The 14,991-nt window shown below is 48.4% G+C and overlaps 3 protein-coding genes and 1 long non-coding RNA gene across 6 annotated transcripts; 1 reads left to right on the top strand and 3 right to left on the bottom strand.

The window, feature by feature from the left end:
- Positions 1–878: 878 nt before the first annotated feature.
- LOC111600976 lies at positions 879–1,497 on the bottom strand. The gene is made up of 3 exons (XR_002751514.1): positions 1,432–1,497; positions 1,207–1,306; positions 879–951 (listed from the first exon to the last, which is right to left on the bottom strand). It is a non-coding gene; the product is annotated as an uncharacterized LOC111600976 (long non-coding RNA).
- Positions 1,498–1,633: 136 nt separating this feature from the next.
- LOC111600975 (mediator of RNA polymerase II transcription subunit 1-like) lies at positions 1,634–7,467 on the top strand. 2 transcript variants are annotated; one of them, XM_030226161.1, is made up of 4 exons: positions 1,634–1,778; positions 1,842–3,191; positions 3,255–5,110; positions 5,852–7,467. In XM_030226161.1, the coding sequence occupies exons 1-4, from the start codon at positions 1,745–1,747 to the stop codon at positions 7,082–7,084; spliced, it is 4,473 nt and encodes a 1,490-aa protein (XP_030082021.1). In that variant the 5' UTR covers positions 1,634–1,744; the 3' UTR covers positions 7,085–7,467. The 2 variants fall into 2 exon arrangements, with proteins under 2 accessions (XP_030082021.1, XP_030082023.1); XM_030226163.1 differs by having other exon boundaries at positions 5,857–6,123.
- A 91-nt stretch (positions 7,468–7,558) lies between these two features.
- On the bottom strand, positions 7,559–9,159 carry LOC111600938 (adenylosuccinate lyase). The gene has a single exon (XM_023317309.2). It carries the CDS (start codon positions 9,077–9,079, stop codon positions 7,634–7,636), a length of 1,446 nt encoding a protein of 481 aa, XP_023173077.2. The 5' UTR covers positions 9,080–9,159; the 3' UTR covers positions 7,559–7,633.
- A 302-nt stretch (positions 9,160–9,461) lies between these two features.
- On the bottom strand, positions 9,462–14,977 carry LOC111600992 (mediator of RNA polymerase II transcription subunit 1). Of its 2 annotated transcripts, none has more exons than XM_030225780.1 (4): positions 14,901–14,977; positions 13,489–14,838; positions 11,576–13,425; positions 9,462–10,834 (listed from the first exon to the last, which is right to left on the bottom strand). In XM_030225780.1, the coding sequence occupies exons 1-4, from the start codon at positions 14,932–14,934 to the stop codon at positions 9,602–9,604; spliced, it is 4,467 nt and encodes a 1,488-aa protein (XP_030081640.1). In that variant the 5' UTR covers positions 14,935–14,977; the 3' UTR covers positions 9,462–9,601. The 2 variants fall into 2 exon arrangements, with proteins under 2 accessions (XP_030081640.1, XP_030081641.1); XM_030225781.1 differs by having other exon boundaries at positions 10,574–10,829.
- Positions 14,978–14,991: the final 14 nt, after the last annotated feature.

Genomic DNA, 14,991 nt, shown 5'->3' with positions numbered 1-14,991 from the left:
TGTAAATATAAATATATCAAGTTTGTATAAGTTTTGTATAAGATCTGAAATATTAAATATATATATAACCTTAGCTAAAGTTCTATGGTTACTCTCAGTCTTAAAACTTAATTCGCAATATTCATTTATACAAACACAAAATATAAGACAAATTTTGAATATAAATCAATACTAAATTAATATAGGTTTGCTTAGCCGTTAGAGGCCATCTCTAGGCGGAAGTGTGTAGAGCAAGGATACCGCGTGATGCAAATGTTGGTGCATATTAAAAACGCTGCAGGCGCAGTTTGTGGCAGCCATAAGGCGAGGCTGATGCGATAATCGCTAGCTATTCTATGTAAATTGGGTCTTGTTTGTTGGCTTTGTGCGCGTCTACAAAGGGTAGGGGCGCCACGTTGGCCTAATGCTAAACCGATGAGGTTACTACAACTTTAAGAAAACATTTGGCCATGGCAATATTAAATCACAGCTGGGCTCCAGCCAGGCCAAATTATGCACATGATTGCGTTAATCAAGTTAAATTGGATGCTGCTGTCAGTAGGGGAGCAGTTGAAGCATTTCATTTGTGATTTGTGTTGGTTATCTATCGCTCCATCGACATTTTTGCGAGCTAATTGAAGTGTAAATATAAAGCCGCATGGCACACTAGATACCCTACATAGATAATGCTCTGAATATGAGCAGGTAAGCATATATTGGTTATTTAAAATATAAAGAAATATGTTACATACCTAAAACAAATTGCCAATTGCTAAATTTGAAAATATCTGATTTATATTGTAGCAAGTCGCAAGAGCACATAAAATTGTACAGCCATCGATTGACTAGCCAAGTGGCAAGCAAGCAGCTCCATAAGTACTCATTAAATTGTTAATGTGGTTGGCTTTTCGGCTTTCATGCCTCATTCATGTTCGTATGAAACCAGACAGGCGGCCTGTCGAGCTATTCAGCCTGCAAATTTAAATTGAAAATGCAATAAAGAAATTGTAAATAAAAAATGAAATCGAATGGTGCAGAACATATGTCATAGATGATGTGTATGTGTGGTTGGAGTAGAAGCCAGAAGGCAATTGAATTATAACTGAAGCTGCTTGTTTTGGCAGTTAGGATATTTGACGCAGCTTCCGGTAACCGAGCGGAAACAGAAGACTGACAGGCAACTTGCTCACAGGCTACTCTTGTTGGAGCCTAATGAAGTTAACGTACCTGCTTCGTGTGTCCTACATGTGGTGGTAATAGGTGGGGGAGGCTGTGATTCCATCAGACTGGCTTAGTGCTGCATGGCTTTTGATTCCTAGCCCATACCCTGTAATCCAAGATTAGATTAAGTCTTAAGTATTCCAAATACAAATAATCATATTAGCATTTTATAAATCTTTTTAATAATTTCAGAACATTGCATGCACTTAATCTATTATTTAAAATCATTACCCTTTAATAAGACTCAAGATTTAAAGCTTTCAATTTTTGATTCAAAAATCGTAAGGATGAATAATGTTATATCTTCGACAGTGTAGTTATGGTAAAATAAACCAAATAAACGTTATAAATTAAAATTAAAATATCGATATATTTTAAAAGACGAACTGGTTCATTTAATCGAACGAAACGCAGTGAATGGCGAATATGCTGCACAGCATTGGTTCTTTCTGCTGAAAAAAATGGACGCAGAAAATATGTTGGATATGCAAGTTCTATAAATAATTACTAAATATAGTTTTAATAATGTGAAAAATCGAGGAAAATGAGCGGAAGTCATTCAAGAAACAACAGCGGAGGTAAGTACCTTAAGTGCAAATCAATTCGAAGCATTTTCGTCTAATTTACACTGATACATGCAGCCGGCTATAGAGGCCAAGCACCCATCACAATGCCCATACCAAGCATTGAGGAAAAAAACAAGCAAATGCAACAGGAGACGCTTATGGAAAAGCTACGTGCCAAGTACCGCAACAAGCCAAAGAGCTACGAGGATATCAAGAAATCTGTGCGCATGTACTTCATAGAAAAGCACTATCCGCTGGACCCGCTTTGCAAGGCAGCGCTACAGTCGGCATTAGACAAGCTGCAGCACTACATCAAAGTAACATCCCGACACGGTCTTGTGGAGCGTTTGGAGAGTCTGTCTCGCCAGCTGGGTCTCAAATTCATGGAAGATCAGCAAATGCTATTCATTTCAACAGACATGTTCTACGTGGAGATCCTGCTTGATGCCAGTGGAAACCTTAGTGATGTCAAGGTCCACCACGAGTGTAAAATTGAGCAGCAATCTAATTCGAGTGCCAGTTCCTCAGAGTTGCTTAATTGCCTGAAGGCAGGCGACTTCGCAGACTTTACAGTCCAGCTGGAGGGCCTATCGTCCATTTACCAACTGAACGCCGAGCCGAAAGTCAAGAAAAAAGCCTTTGTAGCGCTACAGGCCATGGAAACGGACATTTTCAGCCTCTATCAGCACCAGCTGCAGCAACAACTTAGCAGCAGCAGTGACAGTTACTACATCATGAATAACTCATCGGTGGGCTTGGTCCTACCGCGTCGCGGAGGACATCCCATGAAGCTGACCTACTTCTGTCCGCCTCTTCACCTCATCGAGAAAAAGGTGAAAGGCGAGAATGTGCCCACTTCCAGTGGAACTGCAAGCAAGGACTTAAGCATTGAGCAGGTCATAAAAAGCCCCAACGGACTCAGCGCCACGCTAAATCTCGAAGCCTCGTCTGCTAACAAGCTGCAAATTCTGCCTATTGTCAGTTGCAGTAGTGAGTCTGGGCTGCCTCTAGAGCAACCCGTCTATGCGCCGCTCACGCAGAACAATTCAATGCTGATGCCGGCTACCTATGTTCTGCGTCTCAGTAAACCCATGCCCGTCTGCATAGAGTCACTGCGAGCTTTGGGTCTCCCTGGCCTTTCAAACGTAGCAAACGAGGAAGCTACGACAGTAATGAATCTAATTGTGCAAACGGCCTCAAGGCACTTAATAAAGAACACCCAGAAAGGCTTGTATGTGAATCTTCCGAAGGAGACGCACTGCTACTTCTTCACAGACAACCGCAGGCTGAAGGGCACTCTGATATCGTCGCTGCCATTCACGGAGCCTGCGCAGGTACTTAAAATAATTGCGTTCCTCAAGAAGCAGGCGCTCTTCTACACGCTCCTCTCCAGCTGCGTCAGGGAGCAACAGAAACAATACAATGGTGTGTAGCACTTATAAGAAAAAGAATAGTGTAAAATCTAATATCCGTTTGCATTTATTACAGACATGGACAGCACGGTCATTTTGGAAGTAACTGCTGTTTCGCTCAGTCAGATCACAGTGGAATTGCAGCATCCGTACGAGGAGTCGCTCGCCACGGTTGATTTTCTGCTGGAGGACGGCCAGGCAACTTGCACCATTTACTGCCTGAGCAATGAGTATGAAGAGCTCTCCCAGAAGCTTACTAGAACAGTGCGTCAGGTGCTCTCAATTCCGATGGTTATATATAAGTTGCTTAAGTGCTGGGATGAGGAGCATGAGCAAAAGCTGCATGGCAGTTTGGCCCCTGGAGCTGGCACAGGGAGTGGAACAGCGGGTGGACTAGGCAGGAAAGGAGGAGGTGGAGTTGGAGGTGGAAGTGGCGGAATGCATGGAACAAGTAACTTCGGACAGTTCGCAATTGAAGCAGCAGGAGAGGGCGGGATCGGAACTAGCGGCGGATTCAGTAGCCTTTCCAATCTTAAAATTGACTCCAAGGTTCGTTCCCTAGCTGATGCATTCGCTGCATCTACTTCGGCTGCTGCGGCCATTGCGGGCCTCATGAGTTTGAAGCGTGAAACCGATCCTCAATCAACTGGAGCAAATAGCTCTGTTCTCCCCTCCTGCTCTGGCTTGGAGTCCAAGGCCAGCGACCATGAGATCGCCGACAAGTACAAAAATATTTGGAAAGATAAAACGCCCAACCTGAAGCACTGCGTCAGCATCACTCCCATTGCTGGCGATGGAAAATCGCCGCTGCAGCAACAGGTGGACGTGCAGCGTACGGGCGGAATTGAAATCATCCCACTGAATGCGCCAGCCAATGTGGGCAGCTCTCCGAGCACGGGGTCTCCGGCTACAACAATCACCATCACACCCATCACTGGAGGTGGCAAAGAGACGAGCAAAGAGGCAAAAAAGCCAATTTCCAGTGGAAATGCTACTAAACGGCCTCATGAGGTCACCTCCTCTTCGAACCCGAACAGTAGCACTTGCGGTAGCACCTCCAGCGATGCGCAGAAGGAAAAGAAACGCAAGAAGAAGCGAGATGACTCGCCCATGGGGCCTCCTGAGAAGGTATATTCACGGCAGAACTCGCCTGCGGCTGGCGGGATGGTGGATTCTTCGGCAGGAAGCGGCGTTGTGCGCAAGTTTTCGTCGCCCTCTACTTCGTCATCATCCTCGCCCAAGGGAGGGAGCGCTGCAGCTGCAGCGGCTCTGGGTCTGATGGCCGGCCAACCGTCGGCACGTCCCAGTCCGAAGCACTCTCCTGTGTACAGCAGCCCAAAGCACAACAGCAGCAGTAACACTGCCTCGAATAGCCCCAAATCGCCATTCGGCACCCTCTCGCCCAAGCATGGGTCCTCCGGCAAACCGAGCATGTCCACTCTCAAAAGTGCAACAGCGGCCACCAGTCTCAGTCTCAGTCCAAAGGGCGAGAAGTCCATGACAACAGGCGCCGGAAGTGGTTCCAGCTCTACTCACGCCATTCCTTTGGCTGCTGCTGGTTCTGGCTTGGGGTCCAGTGGTAATCCTTCCATGCTGCGGCCCGTGCCACCGCTGGCTAGCAGCAGCCAGTTGCCTGCTGCTATAAAAAAAGACAAATCCATCGCCAGTAGTTCCACATCTGTTGCTCCACCGGGAGTCGCGGCTGCAGTAGCTGCGCTGAAGAGCTCCCAGCAGCAACAGCAGCAGCAGCAGCAGCAACAGCAACAACTGAAGTCATCTGTGGCCAGCTTATCGCATCTAGCCGCAGGTGGAAATCTGGGCAGCTATGGGGCTCCAGCCGTGGCCGCCTTGGAGCTGAATGCACTACGCAAGGGAATGGCGGGAGCGGGAGTGGGATCGGGATTGGGCGCAGCTGCGGGAGCGGTAGGTGCGGTAAGTCCGTTTTCAATTTATGAGTAGCTCTCCTGTGCCCACCAACTCAACCGCCACCAACTCAACCTCCACCTGCACCTCTAACCCCTAGTTGATTATCTGTTTCCATTTTGCATACCACTAAAACTTTGATCTGAATGCAAAATATAAAATGAATAATTGTAATAATTTATTTATATTACTATTATAATTAATACTGTCACTGCTGTAGTTTTTGTTTTAATTCGATCTACTGTATGTTCTGTTTGTAAATATATTTACTTTTATTACCTATTTTCTAACTGCATCCGTGTTATTTGGTCTTATTAATCCCTGTGATGGGCTCTATTGCTTCAGTAGTCCCCAAAACAATCCCTCCATTGCAATATAATATATATTTTATGTAGTTTCTTTGCACTTTGCACGTTTCTTCTCAATTTGAGTACAATATTTATCCTCTTTCATGATGATCTATTGTTAATGTGATTTAATATGTAATGTGGAGTAGAGGATGTCTCGGATCATCTGGGCATACCTTATGTAAGGTTTTTGGGACCACTGACAAACTTTATACTAACGAGTTACTCTCTCTCTCTCTCGCTCTACCTATACACTTGCTGCGGTCTTGGCATGATTCGGGACATTAACCCTCAATCGACACTGCGCTACTTTTTGATTACTTTAATTTGCGTTTTCGGTTCGTTTTTCATTTGTTTGTCTCCACACACACACACGCACACGACCACGCGCTTCCTTTGTCAGGTTAGTTCGATGACGTCGACAGCAGCTTCGACGGCAACCATCCAAACCACAACAGCAGCGGATTCATCGGGCACCGCAACAGCAGTGGTGGAAGCGGGAGCGGCACTGGGAGCAGCACATGCAACAACAACAACAGCAGCAGCAACAACAACAACACAGCAGCAGCAGCCGCAGCGAGCAGTGCCACATAGTACCGACAATTCTAGTTGTACGAGCGGCAGCTCCACTACGGGAGCAGTCTCTGGCCTCTCCACGGGATACATGGTGAAGCCAAGCAGCCAGGAAGGCCTTAAACTGACCATCAATAAAACGAGTAGCGGGAAGAGAGAAAGCAAAGGCGGAGCAGCTGGGTCATCCGCGACCTCGACTTCGTCGTCCTCCACTAGCAGCAAGAAGCAACACACGGGCTTAAAGCCAGGCGTCAACAGCGGACCAGCCTCGAAGAAGGCGCTTTCATCGGCTTCCAGTACAGGGGCAAGCAGTTCCAGTTCGAGCAAACATCTCTTTCAGAAGGCGAACTCCTCTGGGAATCTGAGCAGCAAACTTTGCGGCTCCTCGTCTTTAGGCAGTGGTTTGCCTTTAACAAAGAGCAACAGCACCAACTCCTTCCAGGAGCATAGTGTGCCTAAGCGCCGGCCCAGTATGTGTAGTCCGGGAACTAGTGGAGGCGGTGGAGGTGGATCGCAGCGCAAGTCATCATTAACGGGCCATGGATCAGGATTGGGACCGGGAGGGGGAGCTGGTAGAATGTCACCAGCAGCGTTGAGCGGGTCGATGTCACAGCCACCGCCGCGCTTCGATCACCACACAGACATGATGACCATTCTACAATACGCCTCGCCCACCATGGCAGCCAGCATGGAGGGCTTCATCAAGGGACTGCACAACAAGTTTCAGATACCCAAATTGTCTCAGCGGCCAAGTGGCAACAATGGCGGAGCTGGACAGACTACCAGCACCACAGATCCATCGTTAGCAGCAGGAACAGCAGCTTCGTCTTCCTCCTCAGCCTCCTCGCTGGAGCAGCAACAGCAGCAGCAGCAGCTTAACGTGGATTTAAATGCCTTAGCAACCAGCCTGACGACTACATCGAATAGCAGCAGTGGAGGGCAGAAGCCATCGACAGCTTCCTCTGCAACGAGCGATATGCTGCTCAACCTGACAAGCACTGGCACAATAGGATCAGGTGATGGCATCGACGAGGAGCTGCTCGCCAGCTTGGCAGGCGAATGACAGCTCGAGATGGTTCAACCACTCTTTGCAATCCCAACTTAGTTCAAATAATGTGTTAAAGGCCTTTGGCTGTACTCTGACAACGAGCTGTTCTTTAATAGTTTTAAGTGTTAGTATGATGGGCTTATCAAGTGGCTGCCTTAACTCAAATGAATGCTGTATTATCTTATGTACTTTCTTAATTTATATAGTCATGATAAATATATGATGCTTTGGAACGTTAGTAGTCAGCAAAATAAATTTGTATGAATGCTCTAGACTGCGATTGAGAAAATGTGTAAACAAATGTAGGGGTTATCTGATGCGGTTTGCAGTTCGACGCTGGAGGCTTGTGGGTTTGAGCTCTCAACGAACAACATAGGCGCGTCAGAAACCTGAGAAGCAAATAGGAATTGCATAGGGGTCCACGGGTCAAAGAACTTCAGCGATAACCCCAATCTGGGAGAGATGGTGGTTTTTAAAACAAATACGTCATAATATAAAATGTGAATGTATTTAATTGCTTGGAGCATAACGGTTTAATAAGTGCATCAATGGCTGATATTAAAATTAGATATTTAGTTGGACAGCCTGGACGTTCTTTAGGGCGTCGGTATAGCGGGCCAGCACGGGCTGCACCTCCTCGGCTATGAACTCGCCCACTTGTTCGCTGGCACGACCCGTGAAGGTGCGAGCATCCAGTATGTGGTCGAGCTGATCCAGAATGGGTGCAAAATAGGAGTCGTTGCGCACGCGGTTTATCAGATCGTTATCTTTGCCAAGCTGCTTAACCTGAGCACCGGCTTCTTGGGAGAGAACTCGAATCTTCTCGTGGCACACTTGCCGATCTCCGCCAGCCTTTACCATTGCCATAATAATGTTCTCCGTGGACATAAATGGTAGCTCTTGAGCGATGTGGCGCTCAATGACCTTGGGATAGACAACCAGTCCTTGGGAGATATTCAGCAGCGTGAGCAGAGCTGCATCAGCAGCCAAGAAGCCCTCCGACAACGTCAGCCTTCTATTGGCCGAGTCATCCAGAGTACGCTCCAACCACTGCGTCGCGTGTGTATTTGCCGCATTGCTAAACAATGTGATTAAGTGTCGAGCCAGTGCGCAGCAGCGTTCCGAGCGCATAGGGTTGCGTTTATAAGGCATTGCCGATGAGCCAATCTGTGTGGTCTCGAATGGCTCCTCCAGCTCCTTCCGTGAGGCAAGAATGCGCAGGTCAGAGCACATTTTATGAATAGTAGTGCCTAGGCTGGCCAGGGCACCCATCACCTCTACATCCACTTTGCGCGAATATGTTTGACCGGTGACGGCGTAGGGCTTGCTGAAACCCGCCAGTTGTGTTACCAGCTTGTCCAGTTGTTTCACCTTCTGGCTATCACCGTTGAAGAGCTCCATGAACGAAGCCTGCGTACCTGTGGTGCCCTTCACGCCGCGGAAGCGCAGATCCTCAAGACAGCGTCGCAGAGCACGCTCATCCATTAGTAGATCCTGGATCCAGAGGCAGGCACGTTTGCCAACTGTCGTCAGCTGTGCCGGTTGCAGATGAGTAAAGCCTAGAGTCGGCAGGTCCTTGTAGGTCTCGGCGAATTGTTGCAGGCCTCCTACAACGGTTGCCACGCGCGGCAATAGCAGTTGCAATGCATCGCGCAACACAATGAGATCCGTATTGTCACCCACATAACACGAAGTGGCACCCAGGTGAATGACCGGTGCGGCCACCGGGCATTGCTTGGCAAAGACGTGCACGTGCGCCATAACATCGTGCCTGGTGAGACCCTCCTCGGCAGCTGCCGCTTCGAAATCTATATCCTTTATGTGCTGCTCCATCTGAGCTATCTGTTCTTCGGTTATGGCTAAGCCAAGTGAATGTTCCGCCTTGGCTAGCCAAACCCACAGTTGCCGCCAGGTTGAGAACTTGTTCTGGTCACTGAACAGGAACTGCATCTCCTTACTGGCGTATCGTGTACTCAAAGGAGACTTGTATCCGTCGTAACTGGTAGACATTTTTCTTTTTTTTTCGAAAATTCCACGGATCAACAATCAACACCACCCTCCACTAATTGCAATTTCCTATTAATGCGAAAAAAATACCACATGTTGCGCATTTCCATCTGTGTTACCAGAGCTATTAAGCCACCGATATACGATTAATCTGCGTTTTTGCAACAATCGAAATTTGGTATTTAAATTCATTATTGTAGAAAGCATTTATTTCTCTTGGCGCGATCCTTCGATCGATTAAAAAACTAAATGCGGTTTATATGCCATCCTAGTTTAGGCGAAATGCTAAATCAATATAAATATTTAGCTTCATAGTTTTTACATCCTAAATTATACTATGGACGTCTTGTCTTCTGGTGAATCAACATAAACAATTGAATGTGGATAAATTTGTTAAATATTTAATTCTTATTCTATTTGACATTTAAAAATCAACAGCTCATTGTCAGAAAGCAGCCAAAGGCCTTTAACACATTATTTGAACTAAGTTGGGATTGCAAAGAGTGGTTGAACCATCTCGAGCTGTCATTCGCCTGCCAAGCTGGCGAGCAGCTCCTCGTCGATGCCATCACCTGATCCTATTGTGCCAGTGCTTGTCAGGTTGAGCAGCATATCGCTCGTTGCAGAGGAAGCTGTCGATGGCTTCTGCCCTCCACTGCTGCTATTCGATGTAGTCGTCAGGCTGGTTGCTAAGGCATTTAAATCCACGTTAAGCTGCTGCTGCTGCTGTTGCTGCTCCAGCGAGGAGGCTGAGGAGGAAGACGAAGCTGCTGTTCCTGCTGCTAACGATGGATCTGTGGTGCTGGTAGTCTGTCCAGCTCCGCCATTGTTGCCACTTGGCCGCTGCGACAATTTGGGTATCTGAAACTTGTTGTGCAGTCCCTTGATGAAGCCCTCCATGCTGGCTGCCATGGTGGGCGAGGCGTATTGTAGAATGGTCATCATGTCTGTGTGGTGATCGAAGCGCGGCGGTGGCTGTGACATCGACCCGCTCAACGCTGCTGGTGACATTCTACCAGCTCCCCCTCCCGGTCCCAATCCTGATCCATGGCCCGTTAATGATGACTTGCGCTGCGATCCACCTCCACCGCCTCCACTAGTTCCCGGACTACACATACTGGGCCGGCGCTTAGGCACACTATGCTCCTGGAAGGAGTTGGTGCTGTTGCTCTTTGTTAAAGGCAAACCACTGCCTAAAGACGAGGAGCCGCAAAGTTTGCTGCTCAGATTCCCAGAGGAGTTCGCCTTCTGAAAGAGATGTTTGCTCGAACTGGAACTGCTTGCCCCTGTACTGGAAGCCGATGAAAGCGCCTTCTTCGAGGCTGGTCCGCTGTTGACGCCTGGCTTTAAGCCCGTGTGTTGCTTCTTGCTGCTAGTGGAGGACGACGAAGTCGAGGTCGCGGATGACCCAGCTGCTCCGCCTTTGCTTTCTCTCTTCCCGCTACTCGTTTTATTGATGGTCAGTTTAAGGCCTTCCTGGCTGCTTGGCTTCACCATGTATCCCGTGGAGAGGCCAGAGACTGCTCCCGTAGTGGAGCTGCCGCTCGTACAACTAGAATTGTCGGTACTATGTGGCACTGCTCGCTGCGGCTGCTGCTGCTGTGTTGTTGTTGTTGCTGCTGCTGTTGTTGTTGTTGCATGTGCTGCTCCCAGTGCCGCTCCCGCTTCCACCACTGCTGTTGCGGTGCCCGATGAATCCGCTGCTGTTGTGGTTTGGATGGTTGCCGTCGAAGCTGCTGTCGACGTCATCGAACTAACCTGACAAAGGAAGCGCGTGGTCGTGTGCGTGTGTGTGTGTGGAGACAAACAAATGAAAAACGAACCGAAAACGCAAATTAAAGTAATCAAAAAGTAGCGCAGTGTCGATTGAGGGTTAATGTCCCGAATCATGCCAAGACCGCAGCAAGTGTATAGGTAGAGCGAGAGAGAGAGAGAGTAACTCGTTAGTATAAAGTTTGTCAGTGGTCCCAAAAACCTTACATAAGGTATGCCCAGATGATCCGAGACATCCTCTACTCCACATTACATATTAAATCACATTAACAATAGATCATCATGAAAGAGGATAAATATTGTACTCAAATTGAGAAGAAACGTGCAAAGTGCAAAGAAACTACATAAAATATATATTATATTGCAATGGAGGGATTGTTTTGGGGACTACTGAAGCAATAGAGCCCATCACAGGGATTAATAAGACCAAATAACACGGATGCAGTTAGAAAATAGGTAATAAAAGTAAATATATTTACAAACAGAACATACAGTAGATCGAATTAAAACAAAAACTACAGCAGTGACAGTATTAATTATAATAGTAATATAAATAAATTATTACAATTATTCATTTTATATTTTGCATTCAGATCAAAGTTTTAGTGGTATGCAAAATGGAAACAGATAATCAACTAGGGGTTAGAGGTGCAGGTGGAGGTTGAGTTGGTGGCGGTTGAGTTGGTGGGCACAGGAGAGCTACTCATAAATTGAAAACGGACTTACCGCACCTACCGCTCCCGCAGCTGCGCCCAATCCCGATCCCACTCCCGCTCCCGCCATTCCCTTGCGTAGTGCATTCAGCTCCAAGGCGGCCACGGCTGGAGCCCCATAGCTGCCCAGATTTCCACCTGCGGCTAGATGCGATAAGCTGGCCACAGATGACTTCAGTTGTTGCTGTTGCTGCTGCTGCTGCTGTTGCTGCTGGGAGCTCTTCAGCGCAGCTACTGCAGCCGCGACTCCCGGTGGTGCAACAGATGTGGAACTGCTGGCGATGGATTTGTCTTTTTTTATAGCAGCAGGCAACTGGCTGCTGCTAGCCAGCGGTGGCACGGGCCGCAGCATGGAAGGATTACCACTGGACCCCAAGCCAGAACCAGCAGCAGCCAAAGGAATGGCGTGAGTAGAGCTGGAACCACTTCCGGCGCCTGTTGTCATGGACTTCTCGCCCTTTGGACTGAGACTGAGACTGGTGGCCGCTGTTGCACTTTTGAGAGTGGACATGCTCGGTTTGCCGGAGGACCCATGCTTGGGCGAGAGGGTGCCGAATGGCGATTTGGGGCTATTCGAGGCAGTGTTACTGCTGCTGTTGTGCTTTGGGCTGCTGTACACAGGAGAGTGCTTCGGACTGGGACGTGCCGACGGTTGGCCGGCCATCAGACCCAGAGCCGCTGCAGCTGCAGCGCTCCCTCCCTTGGGCGAGGATGATGACGAAGTAGAGGGCGACGAAAACTTGCGCACAACGCCGCTTCCTGCCGAAGAATCCACCATCCCGCCAGCCGCAGGCGAGTTCTGCCGTGAATATACCTTCTCAGGAGGCCCCATGGGCGAGTCATCTCGCTTCTTCTTGCGTTTCTTTTCCTTCTGCGCATCGCTGGAGGTGCTACCGCAAGTGCTACTGTTCGGGTTCGAAGAGGTGACCTCATGAGGCCGTTTAGTAGCATTTCCACTGGAAATTGGCTTTTTTGCCTCTTTGCTCGTCTCTTTGCCACCTCCAGTGATGGGTGTGATGGTGATTGTTGTAGCCGGAGACCCCGTGCTCGGAGAGCTGCCCACATTGGCTGGCGCATTCAGTGGGATGATTTCAATTCCGCCCGTACGCTGCACGTCCACCTGTTGCTGCAGCGGCGATTTTCCATCGCCAGCAATGGGAGTGATGCTGACGCAGTGCTTCAGGTTGGGCGTTTTATCTTTCCAAATATTTTTGTACTTGTCGGCGATCTCATGGTCGCTGGCCTTGGACTCCAAGCCAGAGCAGGAGGGGAGAACAGGGCTATTTGCTCCAGTTGATTGAGGATCGGTTTCACGCTTCAAACTCATGAGGCCCGCAATGGCCGCAGCAGCCGAAGTAGATGCAGCGAATGCATCAGCTAGGGAACGAACCTTGGAGTCAATTTTAAGATTGGAAAGGCTACTGAATCCGCCGCTAGTTCCGATCCCGCCCTCTCCTGCTGCTTCAATTGCGAACTGTCCGAAGTTACTTGTTCCATGCATTCCGCCACTTCCACCTCCAACTCCACCTCCTCCTTTCCTGCCTAGTCCACCCGCTGTTCCACTCCCTGTGCCAGCTCCAGGGGCCAAACTGCCATGCAGCTTTTGCTCATGCTCCTCATCCCAGCACTTAAGCAACTTATATATAACCATCGGAATTGAGAGCACCTGACGCACTGTTCTAGTAAGCTTCTGGGAGAGCTCTTCATACTCATTGCTGAGGCAGTAAATGGTGCAAGTTGCCTGGCCGTCCTCCAGCAGAAAATCAACCGTGGCGAGCGACTCCTCGTACGGATGCTGCAATTCCACTGTGATCTGACTGAGCGAAACAGCAGTTACTTCCAAAATGACCGTGCTGTCCATGTCTGTAATAAATGCAAACGGATATTAGATTTTACACTATTCTTTTTCTTATAAGTGCTACACACCATTGTATTGTTTCTGTTGCTCCCTGACGCAGCTGGAGAGGAGCGTGTAGAAGAGCGCCTGCTTCTTGAGGAACGCAATTATTTTAAGTACCTGCGCAGGCTCAGTGAATGGCAGCGACGATATCAGAGTGCCCTTCAGCCTGCGGTTGTCTGTGAAGAAGTAGCAGTGCGTCTCCTTCGGAAGATTCACATACAAGCCTTTCTGGGTGTTCTTTATTAAGTGCCTTGAGGCCGTTTGCACAATTAGATTCATTACTGTCGTAGCTTCCTCGTTTGCTACGTTTGAAAGGCCAGGGAGACCCAAAGCTCGCAGTGACTCTATGCAGACGGGCATGGGTTTACTGAGACGCAGAACATAGGTAGCCGGCATCAGCATTGAATTGTTCTGCGTGAGCGGCGCATAGACGGGTTGCTCTAGAGGCAGCCCAGACTCACTACTGCAACTGACAATAGGCAGAATTTGCAGCTTGTTAGCAGACGAGGCTTCGAGATTTAGCGTGGCGCTGAGTCCGTTGGGGCTTTTTATGACCTGCTCAATGCTTAAGTCCTTGCTTGCAGTTCCACTGGAAGTGGGCACATTCTCGCCTTTCACCTTTTTCTCGATGAGGTGAAGAGGCGGACAGAAGTAGGTCAGCTTCATGGGATGTCCTCCGCGACGCGGTAGGACCAAGCCCACCGATGAGTTATTCATGATGTAGTAACTGTCACTGCTGCTGCTAAGTTGTTGCTGCAGCTGGTGCTGATAGAGGCTGAAAATGTCCGTTTCCATGGCCTGTAGCGCTACAAAGGCTTTTTTCTTGACTTTCGGCTCGGCGTTCAGTTGGTAAATGGACGATAGGCCCTCCAGCTGGACTGTAAAGTCTGCGAAGTCGCCTGCCTTCAGGCAATTAAGCAACTCTGAGGAACTGGCACTCGAATTAGATTGCTGCTCAATTTTACACTCGTGGTGGACCTTGACATCACTAAGGTTTCCACTGGCATCAAGCAGGATCTCCACGTAGAACATGTCTGTTGAAATGAATAGCATTTGCTGATCTTCCATGAATTTGAGACCCAGCTGGCGAGACAGACTCTCCAAACGCTCCACAAGACCGTGTCGGGATGTTACTTTGATGTAGTGCTGCAGCTTGTCTAATGCCGACTGTAGCGCTGCCTTGCAAAGCGGGTCCAGCGGATAGTGCTTTTCTATGAAGTACATGCGCACAGATTTCTTGATATCCTCGAAGCTCTTTGGCTTGTTGCGGTACTTGGCACGTAGCTTTTCCATAAGCGTCTCCTGTTGCATTTGCTTGTTTTTTTCCTCAATGCTTGGTATGGGCATTGTGATGGGTGCTTGGCTGTTATAGCCGGCTGCATGTATCAGTGTAAATTAGACGAAAAATCTTTACATTCTTTGCTCTTGAAGTACTTACCTCCGCTACTATTTTTCGAATGGCTGCCACTCATTTTAAAGTTTTTTATTATATTGCTTCAATAACACATTACAAAGTTAAACTGTACTTT

This window comes from Drosophila hydei, unplaced genomic scaffold (genome assembly GCF_003285905.1).
Source record: "Drosophila hydei strain 15085-1641.00,03,60 unplaced genomic scaffold, DhydRS2 tig00000001-arrow-pilon, whole genome shotgun sequence".
Taxonomy (NCBI): domain Eukaryota; kingdom Metazoa; phylum Arthropoda; class Insecta; order Diptera; family Drosophilidae; genus Drosophila; species Drosophila hydei.
This window is presented reverse-complemented; position numbering and strand designations above follow the sequence as displayed.